General features: G+C 29.6%; 1 protein-coding gene across 1 annotated transcript; it reads right to left on the bottom strand.

Moving 5' to 3' along the window:
* Positions 1-9,826: 9,826 nt before the first annotated feature.
* On the bottom strand, positions 9,827-16,785 carry LOC123661810. The gene is made up of 14 exons (XM_045596749.1): positions 16,526-16,785; positions 16,161-16,331; positions 15,396-15,722; positions 13,186-13,339; positions 12,939-13,099; positions 12,740-12,863; positions 12,519-12,640; positions 12,287-12,401; positions 12,031-12,213; positions 11,682-11,931; positions 11,311-11,529; positions 11,045-11,184; positions 10,475-10,705; positions 9,827-10,216 (listed from the first exon to the last, which is right to left on the bottom strand). The coding sequence occupies exons 1-14, from the start codon at positions 16,783-16,785 to the stop codon at positions 9,827-9,829; spliced, it is 2,847 nt and encodes a 948-aa protein (XP_045452705.1).
* Between the last annotated feature and the right edge of the window lie 290 nt (positions 16,786-17,075).

Genomic DNA, 17,075 nt, shown 5'->3' with positions numbered 1-17,075 from the left:
ATCACAGTTAAATAGTACTGCTATCAACCTGTGTTGTATACCTGGGATGAGTAAGGTGACCAGAGTTCCTGAGGGCTCCTGAGCGGTCCGCAACGCATTTCTGGTATTACAGGCGTCTATAGGCAACGATAATCGCTTACCATCAGATGAGCCGTATGCTTGTTTGCCGTCGTTGTTTTAAAAAAAAAACGGAATGCTAGCTAACTTGATCTTGGTAAATTGCAACATGTCACAATTATTAAATAATTTACTTTAAAGTGAACTCTACATTACGTACATAAGGTTCTCTCAATCTTCAATCAAAGCACTCATTATAAAGTTCTAAATCATGTTTTTTTTTTAATTCTAGTACCGTGTACTTTTTCGGCAATGACAACAATAGACAATCATAGAGTACAATTATAGAGTGCAACTTCTAAAAAATTATTTATTTTTAACGTTATATATAATATGCTAAATGTATATAAAGACTAACACGTAACTAACTAAATGTGACTAACTCGTTTGTTTGAAAAAGCTTGTCTCAAAATTTACCGAATTGTTTATATATATATAATATTATATTTCAAAGGCCGGTATTATTTTCTTATGTATTGTGGAATGGACTATGTGGATGGCTAATAGACGATAGGTTATGTGAAAAACCATACAAGTAAGAATTTTACTTATAACATTTTAAATGTGATTAGACTAAATGACGTGTACTAGAAGTAATTATATTATAAAATAATTATATGACCATTCTTCATGTTGACATTTAAACATACCTCAAATATTTTTTCTCAAACTTTTTTTTGTTTAAGAAACTGCCATTTCTTTATTATTTATTTAAATCTGCGCAGAAAACATTATAAGTAGTGTTTGTAATTTATAAATACTTTTAATTTTTATTTTTAAATTCGTTGTACAACTATACGGACTTGAAGCTATTCAGCCTAATCTGCCAACTTTAAAACGTGCAAGAACAGAGCGCATGGTAATAAAAATATATAAAAATAAAACCAATACTTTTTTTGTAATTCTATACCATTAAAAGTTGTTTTCCCATGTCATTAGAAAGTGGTCGAATGTATAGCGCGGAAGACTATTGAATCGTAATGAATGACAATGTAGACAAGGAAAAACATAATTCAGGGGTGGTTTGTGTGTCTTCGTCGGTCGTTCCCACGAGAGGGAAAGCTTAGGTCTTCTTGAAATACATGTCATTGTTCATAGAATATGCCCAGTATTTTTTCAGGGAGTATTTTTATTTGTTTGACAATTGTCGTGCACTTAAACTCACACACTTGTATCTTAATTCAAATATACATTTGTCTTCATTCCGAATCGATTGTAGCTTCTGTTTTAACTATAATTAATTAATTAAAACTAATATCATTTTAATGTGTAAAATTACGATTCGAGGGTTCTTTTGATGGCTACTTGAATAAAGTAATTGTAATTTTGATTTTCATGATTTTTGATATATTTATATTGAAACAAGGGTAGAAAGAACACTGCTTTATATGTATAAAATTTTGAATCTCTAGTTAGAAACCAGTCTTTTAAACTATCTCTGATTTTGAAATATGTAAGTTTAAATAAATTAAAAATATTTTATGGTATGAAATTTAAAAAAAAAGAAATATAATAAGTATATATTTTTTTATAAAATATTGCTTTTTTATCAATACACTTTTACTTTTAAGTAATTTAATTAATTTATTTTTTATATTTCGAGAATTTTAACCAAGCATATTTAAAAGTAACATTTTTAGTTCAATTAAATTGCTACATTACGTAATTTAGTATTTTATGTAAAGTGCTTATGGATAATATCTAATTGCATATGGATAATATCTGATAGCATGTCTTTACTATATAACATTTCATAGCTTTCATTTATCAGTCCCTGTAAGAAGCGAATAGCATCGTAATCGGTTCCGGTTGTATTACCATATTTTACTATTACTCGAATCGTCTGTTCCGGTCCACGTGAGTTTAGACTATGATAGGTCAGATTTATTTTACTCTTTGGGTCAGATGGTACCACCGATTCGGAATAAACTCCGCAGTTACTCTATTGAAAATAACAAATAAACTGTGTAAGTACAAAATTAATAATATCTTGCATCAAATATAGCGTCACTAAGTCCACACCTATTTATAATCTATGTAATCCTGAACCGAATACACTCTATCTATTAATTAATTTTTAATAAACACTAAGTTTATGTCGAGACAATTGCAAAATTGTTTGTGGTATTTTATTATATTTTCAAAATTCAGTGCCCCGAGTCAGTAAAGATTGCTACACCATAAATTAAAGGAACCAACCCGCCTGCCCAGCGTGGCGACTATGGGCAACACACATGAGTTCACGCCATTTTGTCTTTAATAGCTTGTGGAGGCCTATGTCCAGTAGTGGACTGCGATAGGCTGATGTGATAAAAAGGGTAAAAGTAGTGTATGTAGTAGGGATAAGAGTTTTTGGAAAGAAAATTTTTTGGATATTTTTTTAGATCGCCTACTAATAATACCCATTATATTTCGGCTGACCTATTCTTTTCACATACCTAACTAATATGTACCCTCGCAGAGTGCCCCGGAACATGGCCCTTTTGGCTCTATGGAAATACGCCCATGGGATGGCGCCGTCCAAGACTTGTACTACTGGTGTGAGCATTGACGCGAAGACGGGTTAGGCAGGAGATATGTTATCTGTTATCTTATCTAGGTGAAGGTCAATCGTGATTGTAGTACGTACCTTAGATGATTACGGCTAAGTTAATGAAGACAGAAAGAGCATCACTGCATTATGGACTACTTTTGCTGACTTGTAACGTAAAAAAATATGGCATGAAAAAAATACCGTTAGTTTCTGTCGATGAAGATTGAAGACTAGCCCGTCGTCGGCGCAGTTTAATGAAATGACTCTGCTTTCTGTTCCGCGGGTTGTGGGTTCATTTCGAGTCTGGGTGTAATATATATAGATATATATAATTTCTATATATAATATATAATTATTATCATTTTTTATCAAAAAAATATCTATAACAGTCGGCTGCTACCGTTAAGACAAAGTTAATACAACCATTATGTAGCTTACCTTAGTAACAGTGTGTGCGTTATAAGATATTTATATTTATTTGTACGAAACAGAGAAAAACATTCATTCCTTATTTAATTTGTTGAGTATTTGTGAGTAGTTCGTATAAAATTGATGTCTGAAGGAACAAAACAACAACTAGCATTTTTCAAAGTTCTTTAACTTTTATTAAATAAATATTTTTAAACGAAAGCCGGTAACTGACACCGGAGAGTGACAATATAAAATTATTCTTTTGAAAATATAAACGGTGATCGATGGCGTTTCTACTCTTTAAAAAAATACACGCAACAGCTAACGGATTTACCATTATGGGATTTTTGATATTTAATTTCTTAATGGATAATAAGCAGAGGAATATTAGTTCGTCATCTGCTTTAATAAGTATTGCAAAGAGCAAAGGCAGACGGCAATCTATTAAGAGATTAACGTTTATAGAAGTTCGTAACTATGTTAAAATAGGATTTTAATTTTTCGAAAACTTAAAAAAGTGATGAACTAACTATAAAAAAGATCCTATTAGTTACAGAGTTTTTTTCCGAATCCAAAAAAGGACGTTTCTCAATTTGACCGTATATAATTATTTTTTTTTTGTTTGTTCGCGGATAACTTCGCTAATGAGTCTATTGTGATGATTCTTTTTTGTTAGAAAGGAGATATCCCAAGAATGGTACCATGATAAGGAAACCAGGATCTGATGAGGGCATCCTAAAGAAATCGAGAGGAACCTTCGAAAATAGTAGTGGTGACTAGTGGTATTGTTATTTTTTTTGGTCTATTTACTAATATTACTTGTCGATGTAATGTAATTGAAGTCGGTTTTTTCGTTTGCTAACAAACACAACTATTTAAAAGTAATATCGTAAAAAGAAAAAGGAAAGGTGGGATGAGTAATCTAGAAAAGATACCTACCCTCAAAGACATAGGTATGCATAATTATATGTTACTAGAAGCAAGTATATGTACAGAACTACAAACATAAATATTGAGAAGGAATTGATCCTACAACCGCCCGTGTAAATACAGTTCGTACGTATATCAGACCAGTCGGTTTAATAATAAAAAATAATATGATGGATTCAGAATAGTAAACTTACTCAAAATCATTAGTAGACTTTTTCAATGCATATGTTACCGTATTATTATCGAAGTTTTTCGTATCTAACAGTTCTATCTTTCCAAAGCAAACTGACAAATTATAAATTGTCTCACAAAGTAACGTGAGTTACGTTTTTATTAGAGCTTAAGGCATAACACTTAAAAATCACAAGTGGGTGTTTGAGTTTATAATTGACCTGTTTCCAAGGTATAAACCAACGATTTCCACAATAAACTTAAATACATAATTAATAATATAATTGTGTTTTCAGGCAAACGAAAAAAAAAACCGACTTCAATTATATCGACAAGTAATACAACGTAGGTAGGCGAAAACACGGTCAAGTAAATACGCATTATCATTACTTGAAAAGTTGTAATCAGAGCTCGATGAAATTTAAATGTGACTACATGATAAACATCGGCTTTCGATTAAATTTAAAAATCATCAAAATCGGTACACCCAGTAAAAAGTTATGCGGATTTTCGAGGGTTTCCCTCGATTTCTCTGGGATCCCATAATCAGATATTGGTTTCCTTATAATGGTACCACACTTAGGACATCTCCTTTCCACCAAAAAAGAATTATCAAACCTCCTCCTTTTTTGAAGTCGGTTAGTAACAAATGATTTTTTTTTAAATATCACTATCTATTATTAGTCACAATTATTTATTTAAGTATTTTTTCTTATTCGTCAGTGCTTTGTTAAAAGTAAATAATAGTTCTTTAACGACAACGAGAGTGAAACTATAAAATTGATCACGTTTTGCTTTCTTTTGGTTTAAAATAGAATTCATGATTGAAATAAACAAAAACTTGTCTAACTTACTTAGCAATAAATTCACAGATTTTACGAACGCTATACGATTAAAATATATTAAAATATTATGATGTTTAGTTTTTTTTTTTATAACTAAATCAATAATAAAAAAGCTATGAAAATGTTAATATTAACATTTGTGTAAATATTTATAACTTTTTACTGTCACTTATAATACGCTAATCATTAAATTTTTATAATGTTCTGAACATTATAAACGAAAACATTATACAGAAAATGAACGAAAAATAATTTGTATATTAAAATACAAAATAAAATTAAAAAATTAGCACATAGTCACATTGATCTCAATCAGGTCAAAAGAATTATCGGATTTAATGGCAAATCATAAAATTCATTAAAAACTGCTATAAATTTAATAAATAATAAGCACTCACAAAATAAAATATATAGTTTGGCTTGGTATAAACTATATAGTTTGGCTTTTTTAATAATGTAGACTTTCCTTAATGTTCGTTACTTACATTTTAATTTAATTTCAAATTAAAAAAGCAAAAAATATAATAAAGAAATATTGTATACCGATAGGTTTTCTTTATTGTACTTATTACTAATTAGCTTTATTTCAAAAAAAAAAAAATATGGTAATTACATGTTTATTAGATTACCACTTTTATACATTGAGTGTTGTACATTTATTCGACATTTATTTTTGTAGCTTCATCTGTTATATCTACCATAAAAAAATATTGAAAAGTACGTTCTTTATTTGAGATATAAAAAAAAAAGTTTTATTAAGCTGGAAAGTAAGTTATTGGCCGCCTTCGTGCAATTGTTATCTCGGAACGCACTAATAATCACTAACGGGGACTTTGCATTAAATTATATCGGCAGAGAGAGAGAATATTATTACTTTATTTTTTTTTAAGTATGTATTTGAAAAATCTGATCAGTGTTGTACGCCTTTGTTATACGAATAGAGTATTTTATATTTTTTTGTTAGCTACAAAAAACTATCATACGTAATATCCATAAGCCTGTATAAACAAAAAACCTTTAGAAATATCTATATTCCTATTATATAAAATTACCAAGTAAAATATAAATTAAATTACTAGGGCGACATAATCGCTTTTGCGATAAAGCCCTTAATTTTAATTAAAAAAAAATACTAATTTGTCACAATAAAATAATTATTTATTTATTCTGTTATAAATAAAAAACTTACCATTCATTTTAAAACGGCTACTCCACACGTACGATCACAATGTTAAGCTGCGTATACACGTTCGCATCACTATCACAACACTCGCGGTAGGAACGCACGAACTCTTGCAATAGAAAATCGCTTCTGACGCGCCGAACAACTGACCGAAGGTGTGAGCCCGTGGTGGTGGTGTTTGAATAAGGAATCACGTATACGTTTAGAAATTGGCCTCCCGTGGTTTATTGTTTATAACATCATGATTATTTTTACCACTTTTTTATTGTTTAACTTAAATAAATAAAACGTTCTCAATTATTTGTTTTAAAATTTAGAATCATGGCTATAAAACTAAAATGTACATGTCACATCCAAAATTTTTAGTTGGATATAATACTTTTTTTCTTGCTGAGTAGAAGCATTGCTTTATATCTTAGACATTCTTTATCTAAGCTTTATATTAATGAAAAAAAAAAAACATTATGCTGCCCCATTGCGATTTGGTAGATAAACGTGTTTCAAATTTTATTTGTAAATGGAAATTTTCATCGCTTTATTTTGCTTTGTTACTGAGCATGAGACAAAATTTGAAATCACCTTATTCAAAAATTTCAGGATCTAGGAAAAGTCGATACAAAGTCCGGTCAAGATTCTCATACTCTATTTAATGGACTATCAAATGTATCGACTTTCTATAAATTTATATAAGAACATTTTTTTATTGCGAAGATACTTTAAGACACTATATAACGTAAAAGGTTTTTTAATTACGTACTCATTCAAAGCTTGGTATTTTTAAATCGAGAAGGAACGAAAACTCGTAATGCAGTCGATTTTCGACGTTTAATCTTTTACATTTTAGCCTCCTCCAGTATTATGACTTCAATCATAGTTACTTCTTGTACCAAAAAATAATACCATTACCATTGAAGTAGTTTTCCTACTTACGATTTTTGTTTCAAATCTGACTGTTTCATGTGACCGAGATTACTCTATTTGTGTTGTTAGAAACACATGAAAAGAAGCTTTGATTCAAATAATTTCTTTACATCAATCTTTCTTTAGGTATGACGACAGTACTTTAAAAGGCTTGGCCTTTTTTCAAGTATTTGATTATTTAATATTGAAAAGTGCCCCACAAAAGTATCTTTATTATAATAAGTCCTAATAAATGAGACTATTCAACTAAGTATTTAAAATATTTTTAACCCATATCGCCGTCTATCATTAATTTAATTATCACTTCTTCTTTCTTTACTAACCGACTTCAAAAAAAGGGGAATCTTAATTCGACTGCATTTTTTTATTACGTATGTTACCTCAGAACTTTCGATTGAGTGGACCGATTTCGATGATTTTTTATAATCGAAAGGTGGTGCGTGTCATGTGGACTCATATAACTTTTTGAGTAAACTTTAACAATGTCTATTTACTTGATGATTTTTTCGTTGACCGTCATTGTATTACACGTCATAAATTTTTATTGGGTATTCAAGATTTCGATGTTTCTTTTTTTAATCAATATCTAATACTTGTCGTGAAGTTTCATTTAAATTTTGTGATATCTGATGAGTACTTTTTGAGTAATATTTGATAACGTGTAACGACTATTCTTTCGTCTACCTACATTATATTACCTACTTGTCGATGTAATTGAAGTCGGTTTTTTTAATTATTAAGCAATAGTTTTGAAAATAATATAACATTATCTACACTACTACTACCCTATACCTGCCAAGTTACGGTGTAATAGTTTCGAAGATGGTGCATATGTACCGTTACGTAGATACTGTTTCTTCTTTACCTATGTATGTTATTGTATGGATAAAGCATCATACAAATAGGAAAATGGCATCGTTGTCTATCGATAAATATATTATTATCTATTATACTTTCTTTCATACTCATTTCTATTCATTGCAAGTTCCCTTGCGCATATTGACGCGTGATACTATAATTTCTCTCGTCCTTCAGAATATAAAATGCATGGAAAGTAGTTCCGGAATATTTTTTGGACAATCGATAATAAAAGAAAGTAAATTAGTTACGTATGATTACGATGTTGTAAGTTTTATACTTAAGACAAACTTTATTAGTAGGCAATATTGTCCTACGGCGACTAAAATGTTAGAACTACCCCGTTAAATGTTAATTATAAATACTTGGGATAAGTCAACTTTGAGTTGGAAGGATTGGAAGAAAAACTAAACAGACTAGAATAGTATTATTTATGTAATTTTGCAGAATTAGCCGAATACATGAAAATATATAGGTATACTACTTCAATATATGTATGAGAAATGATGTGTATAACGGACGGTTACGGATTTTTATATATTAAATTCTTTTAAAAGTCTCTATTTAATTACCAATTAATATTAACTATGTATAACTTTGTTGGCTTAAGTATGACTTAGGTACTGATTTGGTAAATGTATACGCATTATTTTATGCTATTTTTTTAAATAATGTATTCAATTTTTTTCGTTCAACTTCAATGTTTTTTTTATAATATTAAAAAAAAAAGTCATATAGTTACATCGATCAATCCATCACAGCTTGAAAATAATTTTTATCTTTTAAGTACTAAACAAGTTTAAACTCGATGCTATCTTCCTTTTTACTGCTAAAGAAAGCTACCAATCTGGTCTAAGAATCTATATGGTTATTCTAATTTCGAAAACAGCAAGTTTTTTTTCCATGAACCTAGAAATAATTTATAGATCGACTTTTATTTATAATTAGCTTTTTAAACTTTCATCGTAACTAACGCTACTAATGAGACCTAAAATGTGATATTAACCACCTTTGACGATAATTGTTGAACTTAGTGTTTATTATGTAGTTGTAGAGACCATTAAGTATAAATAAATAAATACAAAACGCATATCTAGAAAGAATGATGCACTCACGCTTTTTCGATTAAAGTGACAAATTTATCTATGATTTGTGTTTAATTTTAGATCTTAGTCATTGATCATTTTGAGTTCTCTGTATTTCGGCATATTGCAAGCACCATGCACCATATTACAGGTACGCTTAAGGTTAGGATTCTGATTTTCTATATAATCAGAAAAGTTGTGTTTATAAACCTTTTAAAATTTAGAAACATACCTTTAACGATGCAAATTTGAGTAAACAAACTTGAAAATATAATCTATATTCACATTCAGTTAATAATTAGAAAAAAGAAAGCTCTTAAACGTAACAAATAATATATGCATTTACGTAATACCCAGCTGGGTAATACTAGGAAATAGAGAACGTATTTTCATACATTACTGCTATTATCCAATTAGTTCGGGAATCGAAACTTCCTCGTCTAATTACTTCCGATTTGCTGTACAGTAAGCTGTTCATTTAATTTTAAATGTTAAAGTAAAAAAAAAATAGGTTTTAGGAGTAGAATATTATATTTAAGTTCTTAATTTAAATTTTGAAAGGTTTGTTGTTAGATCAAATAAAAAAAAATACAATTGATTTTCAGATTTGAAGCTCAATCATTCTACTTGAGAACATGGGGGCAGTATATTGTACCTACTATTCATTTTTTTTTTATTATTACACATTAAATAACTTAATTAAGTTTTAATTTGTTATATATAATTAATATTTTTACAATTAGATACATTTTATCCGATTGGACAATTTTCCTTAAATAAATGATTTTTCTCTACTATTACATTCTTCTAAAATTTCTCGAACAATCGTGAGCAAATTATCGCTTGATTCTTTCAATTCTTCTTCATTTAAGGAATTCTTTAAAATCAATAACGTTTTTATTATTACGCTACGTTTGGAAATGTGTTGTTTCTTCAATTCTCTGTCTTTTTTTATAGTTACTTTGAGCAAAGTTAACCAGTTTTGGGTAAATGTAAGAAATTCTTCTGTTAAGTTTGGTGTTGGTTGAAAACGTATAATTGTGTGAGTCCAAGGTTGGGACGTGAGTGTACAGACAAGTTTTAAATCGTTTTTGTATACAATTGCATGTTTATAAATTGAACTTAGAGTTTTCCAAGCAGCTGTTGACTGATTTTTGGGATCCTGTAATGAAAATTGGTTGTATTATTTAGAAAGATATATATATACCCATGTGAATAATATAAAAATATTCGGCCAAACTTTGGTAGAATTTAAACCGAATATTTTTGTTCCTCAATCACATAAACAAAAAAAAAAACTAGGTTTAACCCTTATTGGATCATTGTGAGGCCCATTTAAATACCATTACCAAAAGAATTCGATATTATTAAAATAATGTTTGCAAAACAAAATTCCTGCTAATTAGTAACTATTACTTACACGAGAACAAAGCAGCAACTGTATCCTAAACATGAGAGCTCTTAACGCATAACACTGATCATTTTGTGAAGGATGCTCCATTAAATTGTATGTCAAAACAAATGGTGTGTTAGTATTCGAATTAAGAATCATATAAACTAATTGTAAGAGAGATGAACCTCGTTCGTTTTCAATATCGTGTCGAAGCGATTTTATTATTAAATCAGTTTTCATTTCTATTATAGATTTTGGCTAAAAAAAGGTTTTGCTTAAATAAAAACTTGTAACTTACCTATTTACTATAAAAAGGAGTTTTAATAATAAAATATATGAATGACAAATGACAGACGATACATACAAAATAGGAATGAATATTGATCAGTATTTAAATTCTATTAGATAAGGTATTTGATTGATTACAGATTTAGAGTGATCAATATGCAAGATAACATAAGACTAACATTTACATAGAATGTAAATTATTAAAACGTGGATGATTTGTTAAATATAATTTACGTACTTACAGTTTTACGATCTAAGGAATATTTACTACAATGAGATTATTCAGATATTTATTGAATGATTTCTTACTTGATATTTATTCTTTGTGAAGCAGAAGACAATATAAGAAAGCAGTTGGAGAGCGATGCAGGCGACGCCATCATCTGAACTATTTGTTGCTGTGAGTACACTTGGCAAGAAACCAGGTCGATTTATGAAAGTTAGTAATACTATAAAATACATATGTAATTTTTTAAATGAACACAATTATAATAACGCTAAAAAAACAGATACATACACATTAAGGGTAATTTATAATAAAAAAATATAAGCTTATAATTTACATAAAATATTACCTTTATCATCATTTTGGTTCCTTGATATACCCAAAAGTAACAAACACATCTTTAAACATACGTATTCATAATCAAGTCTAGACGAAATATCATTCGTTTCTGGGATGTTCTTCGAATACAATGTTGTTATTAGAACAGCGACTTTAAGGCAAATTGACTGATCGATTTCTGCTGGTAGTTGTGTTGTCGCTATTTCCAAAATATGGCAGATATTTGTATCTATTTCATAGAGAAATCATTATGAATAAACAACCTAATAATTTTAAAATTAACAAGTAGTCATAAACATTATATTAGTAAGAAAATTTATAATTGTTGTATATAAGTGAATTTTAAGTGAAATAATTTAGATCTACGATTTGTAGTATTACCTATTTCATTTTCACAGTCTATCAATGCTTTCGATAAAACACAAGGAAGCATAGACCATATTAAAATAGCGAATTCTGCTTTAGTCGTTTCATCTACATCGTCTAAACACGTGTTTAAACCATCCATGCTGTTAGTTATGACTATGTCATCCTTACTTTGAGTTATAAGATTAAGAAGTATTTCCCATATTTCTGATCCCTTAGTTAAATCGTTGGGAAGAAAACTCTCCGTTTTGAACCATTCTGATAACTAATGGAGGTACATCAGTGAAACATTAGTCGTGTTTTATTTTATTAAACTAAATGGGACCAATAATAGTACCCAGAAGTACCCGAAAAAAAAACTTACAACGTGTAATTTGATGTTGTTAGAGATACGTGAAGATGTGAAAGCCCAGAATAAAATAGCAGGATTGTGAGTATAATAAATTGCGGGATTTGGACATAACATATCCACTACACGATCAGTAGCCTTCTCTAAATAAACTCTTTGATCTAACGATTCTAGCGAACGATTTGATACCGTTGACATCTAAATAAAAAATACCACATATTAATACTGTTTGGTGAGAAACATTAAATAATTGGAGGATAATAATATTTACTGCGAAAACAAGCCATAACGCTTTTATTACATATCCAGGAAGTTTTGACTTTTTAGGAAAACGTAATATGTACTCTATTAGGAACGGAAGCAGAGGTGCTGTTGATTCTTCAGGACTGAAAACAATTGCTTTGTTAAATTGATTTTTTTATTTAAAATTTCGAATGCGGAAAATATATATTTTCATTCATGTTAAAATTAAATTAGATATATTGAAATAAAAATGTTATTACTTCTCCGATGATTGACAGTAAAAATAAACATAAATCAACAAACTGTAAGACTGATTTTTTTGTAGCTGCATTCCAATATTTTGTGGTTTCTCTATACCATATTGCAATTCGATCAAACCCATCTGTAAATGCCCAAAAATTTCGTACAAATCACTTATAAATAATTATAAGTATCTATAATTATATATTAGATGTACCAATAAGTGTTCTCTTCAACTTACATGAATATCTTCACTACATTTATCAGAATTAAAATTTTCATCAACATACAAATATTTTACAGTCAAAATTTTCAGCATTTCCCCCAAAATTAAAATGCTAACTTTACGAACTGTTGCATCGTTCCTGTATTTTTAAGAAAAATTATATAAAGATTGAGGCCGAAAAACCGCTTATAAATACATTTTAAATCTTTTTTACCTGATTAATTGCATTTGCGGTAACATTATCAGATAGCCCTTTGAAAATAAGATATCACAAAAATCCGGTAGAATATTGGTTTTTCCATTTTCATACATAAAATTTAGTAGAAATTTTAAAAATTCACCATATTCCTCAGTATTTATGAGATTTTGATTTTCCTACTGACAACAATGAAACATTTTGTATGGGATATAAAACATTATTACATGTTCATGCATTTATCTCATAATATATTTTCCTTTACCTTCACAAAAATTACAAGCTGTTTGATAATATTGTAAATTGAATTTCTCAATTTTGAACAACATTCCTTTAACAAAATTATTTCTTGTTCATCTTTTAATATTTTATTGATGAAGTCCATTGGTTCTTTGCTGTTTTCCAGCAAATTCGTAAGCCTGACAAACCGCTTTATTTTTACTTCATAAGAATTCAAATTACATTTCATACAACTATTTTAGTTACATTACGTAATTTACATTGTAAAGTCGCTAAGACATCATCAGATATTGTAAAAGGTATTTTATTCGGTATTTGAGATAAAAATAAAATACACATTTTAAAAAAATAAATAAACGATAATAAGGCAAAAATTAAGCAGGTCTGTATAGCAGATTTTTATTTGTAATATATTAACGCAGTTAAATACTTTATAAAAGGCAATATATAATTTATACAATTATATTACATATCTATATTGATTTGAACATCAGCTCAGACACTTTTTTCTATATTAAAAGTAGAAAAACTTCTTTCACTTTGACAGTGTTTGAAATGCTATGCCCAAGTTTGGATTAAATATAACAACTTTTATTAATTTTGCAGTTTCTATGACATTTTAATTAACTGAATCATCTGAGTACTCGACGTTTTTATGTTTAATTTTTGTTCACAAATAAATTTACTAATCTATAAATGAAAGCTTTCCAATAACTATTCCTATCTTTACACGACGACAAATAATTCTAATCTATTATCAACTAGCGGACCTGAAACAGACCGGAAAACAGATACCAAATTTGATAGCTTACATACCGATAGCAGCGCCACCTACCGGATGCAATTGAGATAAAAAAACTACCATATCTTCCAAGTCAGACAAAATAACAGACGCTTAAAAAATTTGATAAAAATTGGTTCAGTAGTTTCGGAATTACATGAACATTTAAAATTTTCATTGTTAACGCCCACCCCGTTATCCGAAATTATATATAGTTATCCGAAAATCCGCTCATCGATCATTTCTACATCACATATAGGAGATTCGTACCAAATTTGGTCTACTGTGTGGCTATGGTAGTAAAAAATATAGCCACCCCCTCTCTTCCCGTGGGAGTAGTAAGCGGCGACTAAGGGATAACACAGTTTCACTATCACCTTGGAACTGACAAAGCCGACCGATGGCGGGATAACCATCCAACTGCTGGCTTTGAAATACACAGGCCAAAGAGGGGCAGAAGCGTTTTCGGTGCGACAAAGCCAGCCCTGCGGTCGCCAACCCGCCTGCCCAGCGTGGTGACTATGAGCAAAACAAACGAGTTCACGCCGGAAATGGCGGATGGCGGATTATGGAGGCCTATGTCTGCCTGTATGAGGCTGAAATGATGATGATGATGACTAAATTTGGAATCGATAGGAGCTACAGTTTAAAAATGGAAATTTTCCATTGTTAACGCCCCCGCAACAATATAATAAGTAATGTGAAATAGCTATTTAATACTATTTTTATGTATGTAAATTAAATTAAAATGCGGTCTACGATTAAGATCAATTTAATCATTAATAACTTACGTAAAATGCGCTCTAATATGTTATTTAACATGAACTTTATTGAATAACAAGAAAGTTCAAATTGACTCTACATTTTAGTTAGAAAACGTTTGTATGGGAAAAAAAGGGCTGTTTTTAGGGTTTTCCCGAAAATCATTCGAATTTTTCTCGCCGTAAAAACAATCCTTGGACTTCAACGAACATTAAAAAACAAGAATTGGTAAAATAGGTCCAGGCGTTGTTGAGTTATACTCTTACCAACACATTTTGCGATTCATTTTTATCTATAAGAAGACTAACTGGTGCTCGCAAACATTTTACCCAACTAATCCCTAAAATATTAGACAGGGAAAAACTATGCAAAAAGTATTAATAAAGTAGACACATGTTTTTACCAGAATTATACCTATTTCTCTGTTAAATTTCATTAAATCCATTCGGTTACTTGGGCTAGTTATAGTAAACATCGTCTTTCCTACCAAACTTTTGCATTTACGAGTATAATAATAACAGCTCCTTACGATAAATCTTATTTACGTATAATAAAATACTGTCTAAATTATTAAAATATCAGAATGCGTTTGTTCGAAACTAATCTAAGTTAATCTCTATTTGCCTGCTATTGCCTAAATCCTAATAAACGCATGACCAAAACCAAAGTTACTAAAATGTTATCCGTATTACCTTAACGTGTTAACTCCCAATTGACAGGTAACAACCAACATCATCCCTACATCGCTTTGTCCAACTAACATAACGTGATTTAGTCCCGACATGAGCATCTCCAGCCATTTATCTAAAGTTTCCACTAAAACTTTTCCTACACTACCCTTAATGTCCAATCCTGTTGGTTGATACGATATAAGAGCATCAAGTACTAGAGCAATATTGAGAATTGTGTTTGGTTTGTTGGTTATTCGACTTCCCATGGTAAAAATTGAAGCGAGTAGTTGTTCCACATTATAAGAACTTTGGAGGGACAGTGCTGATGCTGTTTTATGAGACCTAATTCTGGAAAGAGTTTTTTATTATTAAAATGTGGCTAGTGTTCTTCGGGTTGTCACTTTCTAAATTGGTTTTTGGGCAAGTTCTACTTTTGTATGCAAGAACAACTCTTTTTCTTTAAAATCTCAGCACCTTAAAAATTAACTTGAATTGAGAGATTTTCTACATTTCGTTTTGAAAGAACATATTACTTAAATACATAAAACGTTAAACTTAAAAATTTAATTGATTTCAAGCTTTTTGCCTTTTCATTATTAACTGTTTCAGAAGAATCAGAAATTCCAGTAAACTTAGGTAACCTTACAAATAAATTATAAACCAGTTCTATGTAGTATTTTGAATTTGACCGAATTCTCTGTATGTGCGATAAAGTTTATTATTGTAATTATTTGCTAAATATGTGACAAAATATTCGTATGTAAGGTATAACAAACAAATACAAACCCATGTAACAGATCGCAAATAAAATGTAAGCACGTATCAACGGCACTTAGAGCATCGATGGCGGAATAATGTACCAGTGCTCTCACAACAGCAGCTAAGGCGTGTGTCGCGTGCTCCTCTTCAAAGAAACGCTGTTCGCGCCATAGCAAACGAATACATTGTAGCACTGATCTAGGAATTTTAATTATTAAATATATCGTTTTTAATAGTGTTAAATAAGATTTTAAAAATATCAGTTAAAAAATATTTACGCTATTAATATCTCAAATAAGATAAGACTTATACCTAAATCCTTCTTAAATACAAAACTCATACGTGCCAGAAATAAAATAGAAGCCTACAAGGAACAACTTGTAAGTACTTACCGAAGAAGTAAAAAATCTAAATTAGATGTTGCTTCACATAGAAATACAACAATGTCGTTGTCTAACAAATATTGGACCATTCGACTTTTCTCATTTGAATTACTATCATATCTACTTATAACTTCTATTAAATACCCACAGGATTTATTTTGAGACTCAGTGTCTCTTGACGTCAGTAGTCTTTTTATATCACTTAAAGCATTTTGTCGCCCGATAGGATTGTAAGTTCGATTAAAATTAAAATTAACTAAACTACACATTTGTATAATTACGTTTGTTTCACTTTTGTTTTGTCGATTGAGTTTTGAGTTAGGATATGATTTGAGTTCCCGCCAATATTTTTGTTTGTTATTTTTGATAATGATAACATTTCACAAATATTTAATATAATTGCAGTGAGAAATTTATAACAGATTTTTAAGATATGATTAGTAAATATTATATTAGTCATATTTAAGCTTATAATAAATAAATCTTTATTTTTTACGAACTGTGTCACGTATAATGGTGGGTTAAATATATTTTGTACTTATTTCATAATTCTGTGCAT

Source organism: Melitaea cinxia, chromosome 17, assembly GCF_905220565.1.
Source record: "Melitaea cinxia chromosome 17, ilMelCinx1.1, whole genome shotgun sequence".
NCBI classification, from domain to species: Eukaryota; Metazoa; Arthropoda; class Insecta; order Lepidoptera; family Nymphalidae; genus Melitaea; species Melitaea cinxia.
This window is presented reverse-complemented; position numbering and strand designations above follow the sequence as displayed.

Excerpts from the sequence above, each read along its gene's own strand:
- LOC123661810 (XM_045596749.1), bottom strand. The coding sequence starts at position 16,785 with ATGTGTAGTTTAGTTAATTTTAATTTTAATCGAACTTACAATCCTATC. Across the intron at positions 16,332-16,525 it reads TTAGATTTTTTACTTCTTCG|ATCAGTGCTACAATGTATTC; the intron begins GTAAGTACTTAC and ends TAAAATTCCTAG. Across the intron at positions 12,214-12,286 it reads CGTTATGGCTTGTTTTCGCA|ATGTCAACGGTATCAAATCG; the intron begins GTAAATATTATT and ends TTTTTTATTTAG.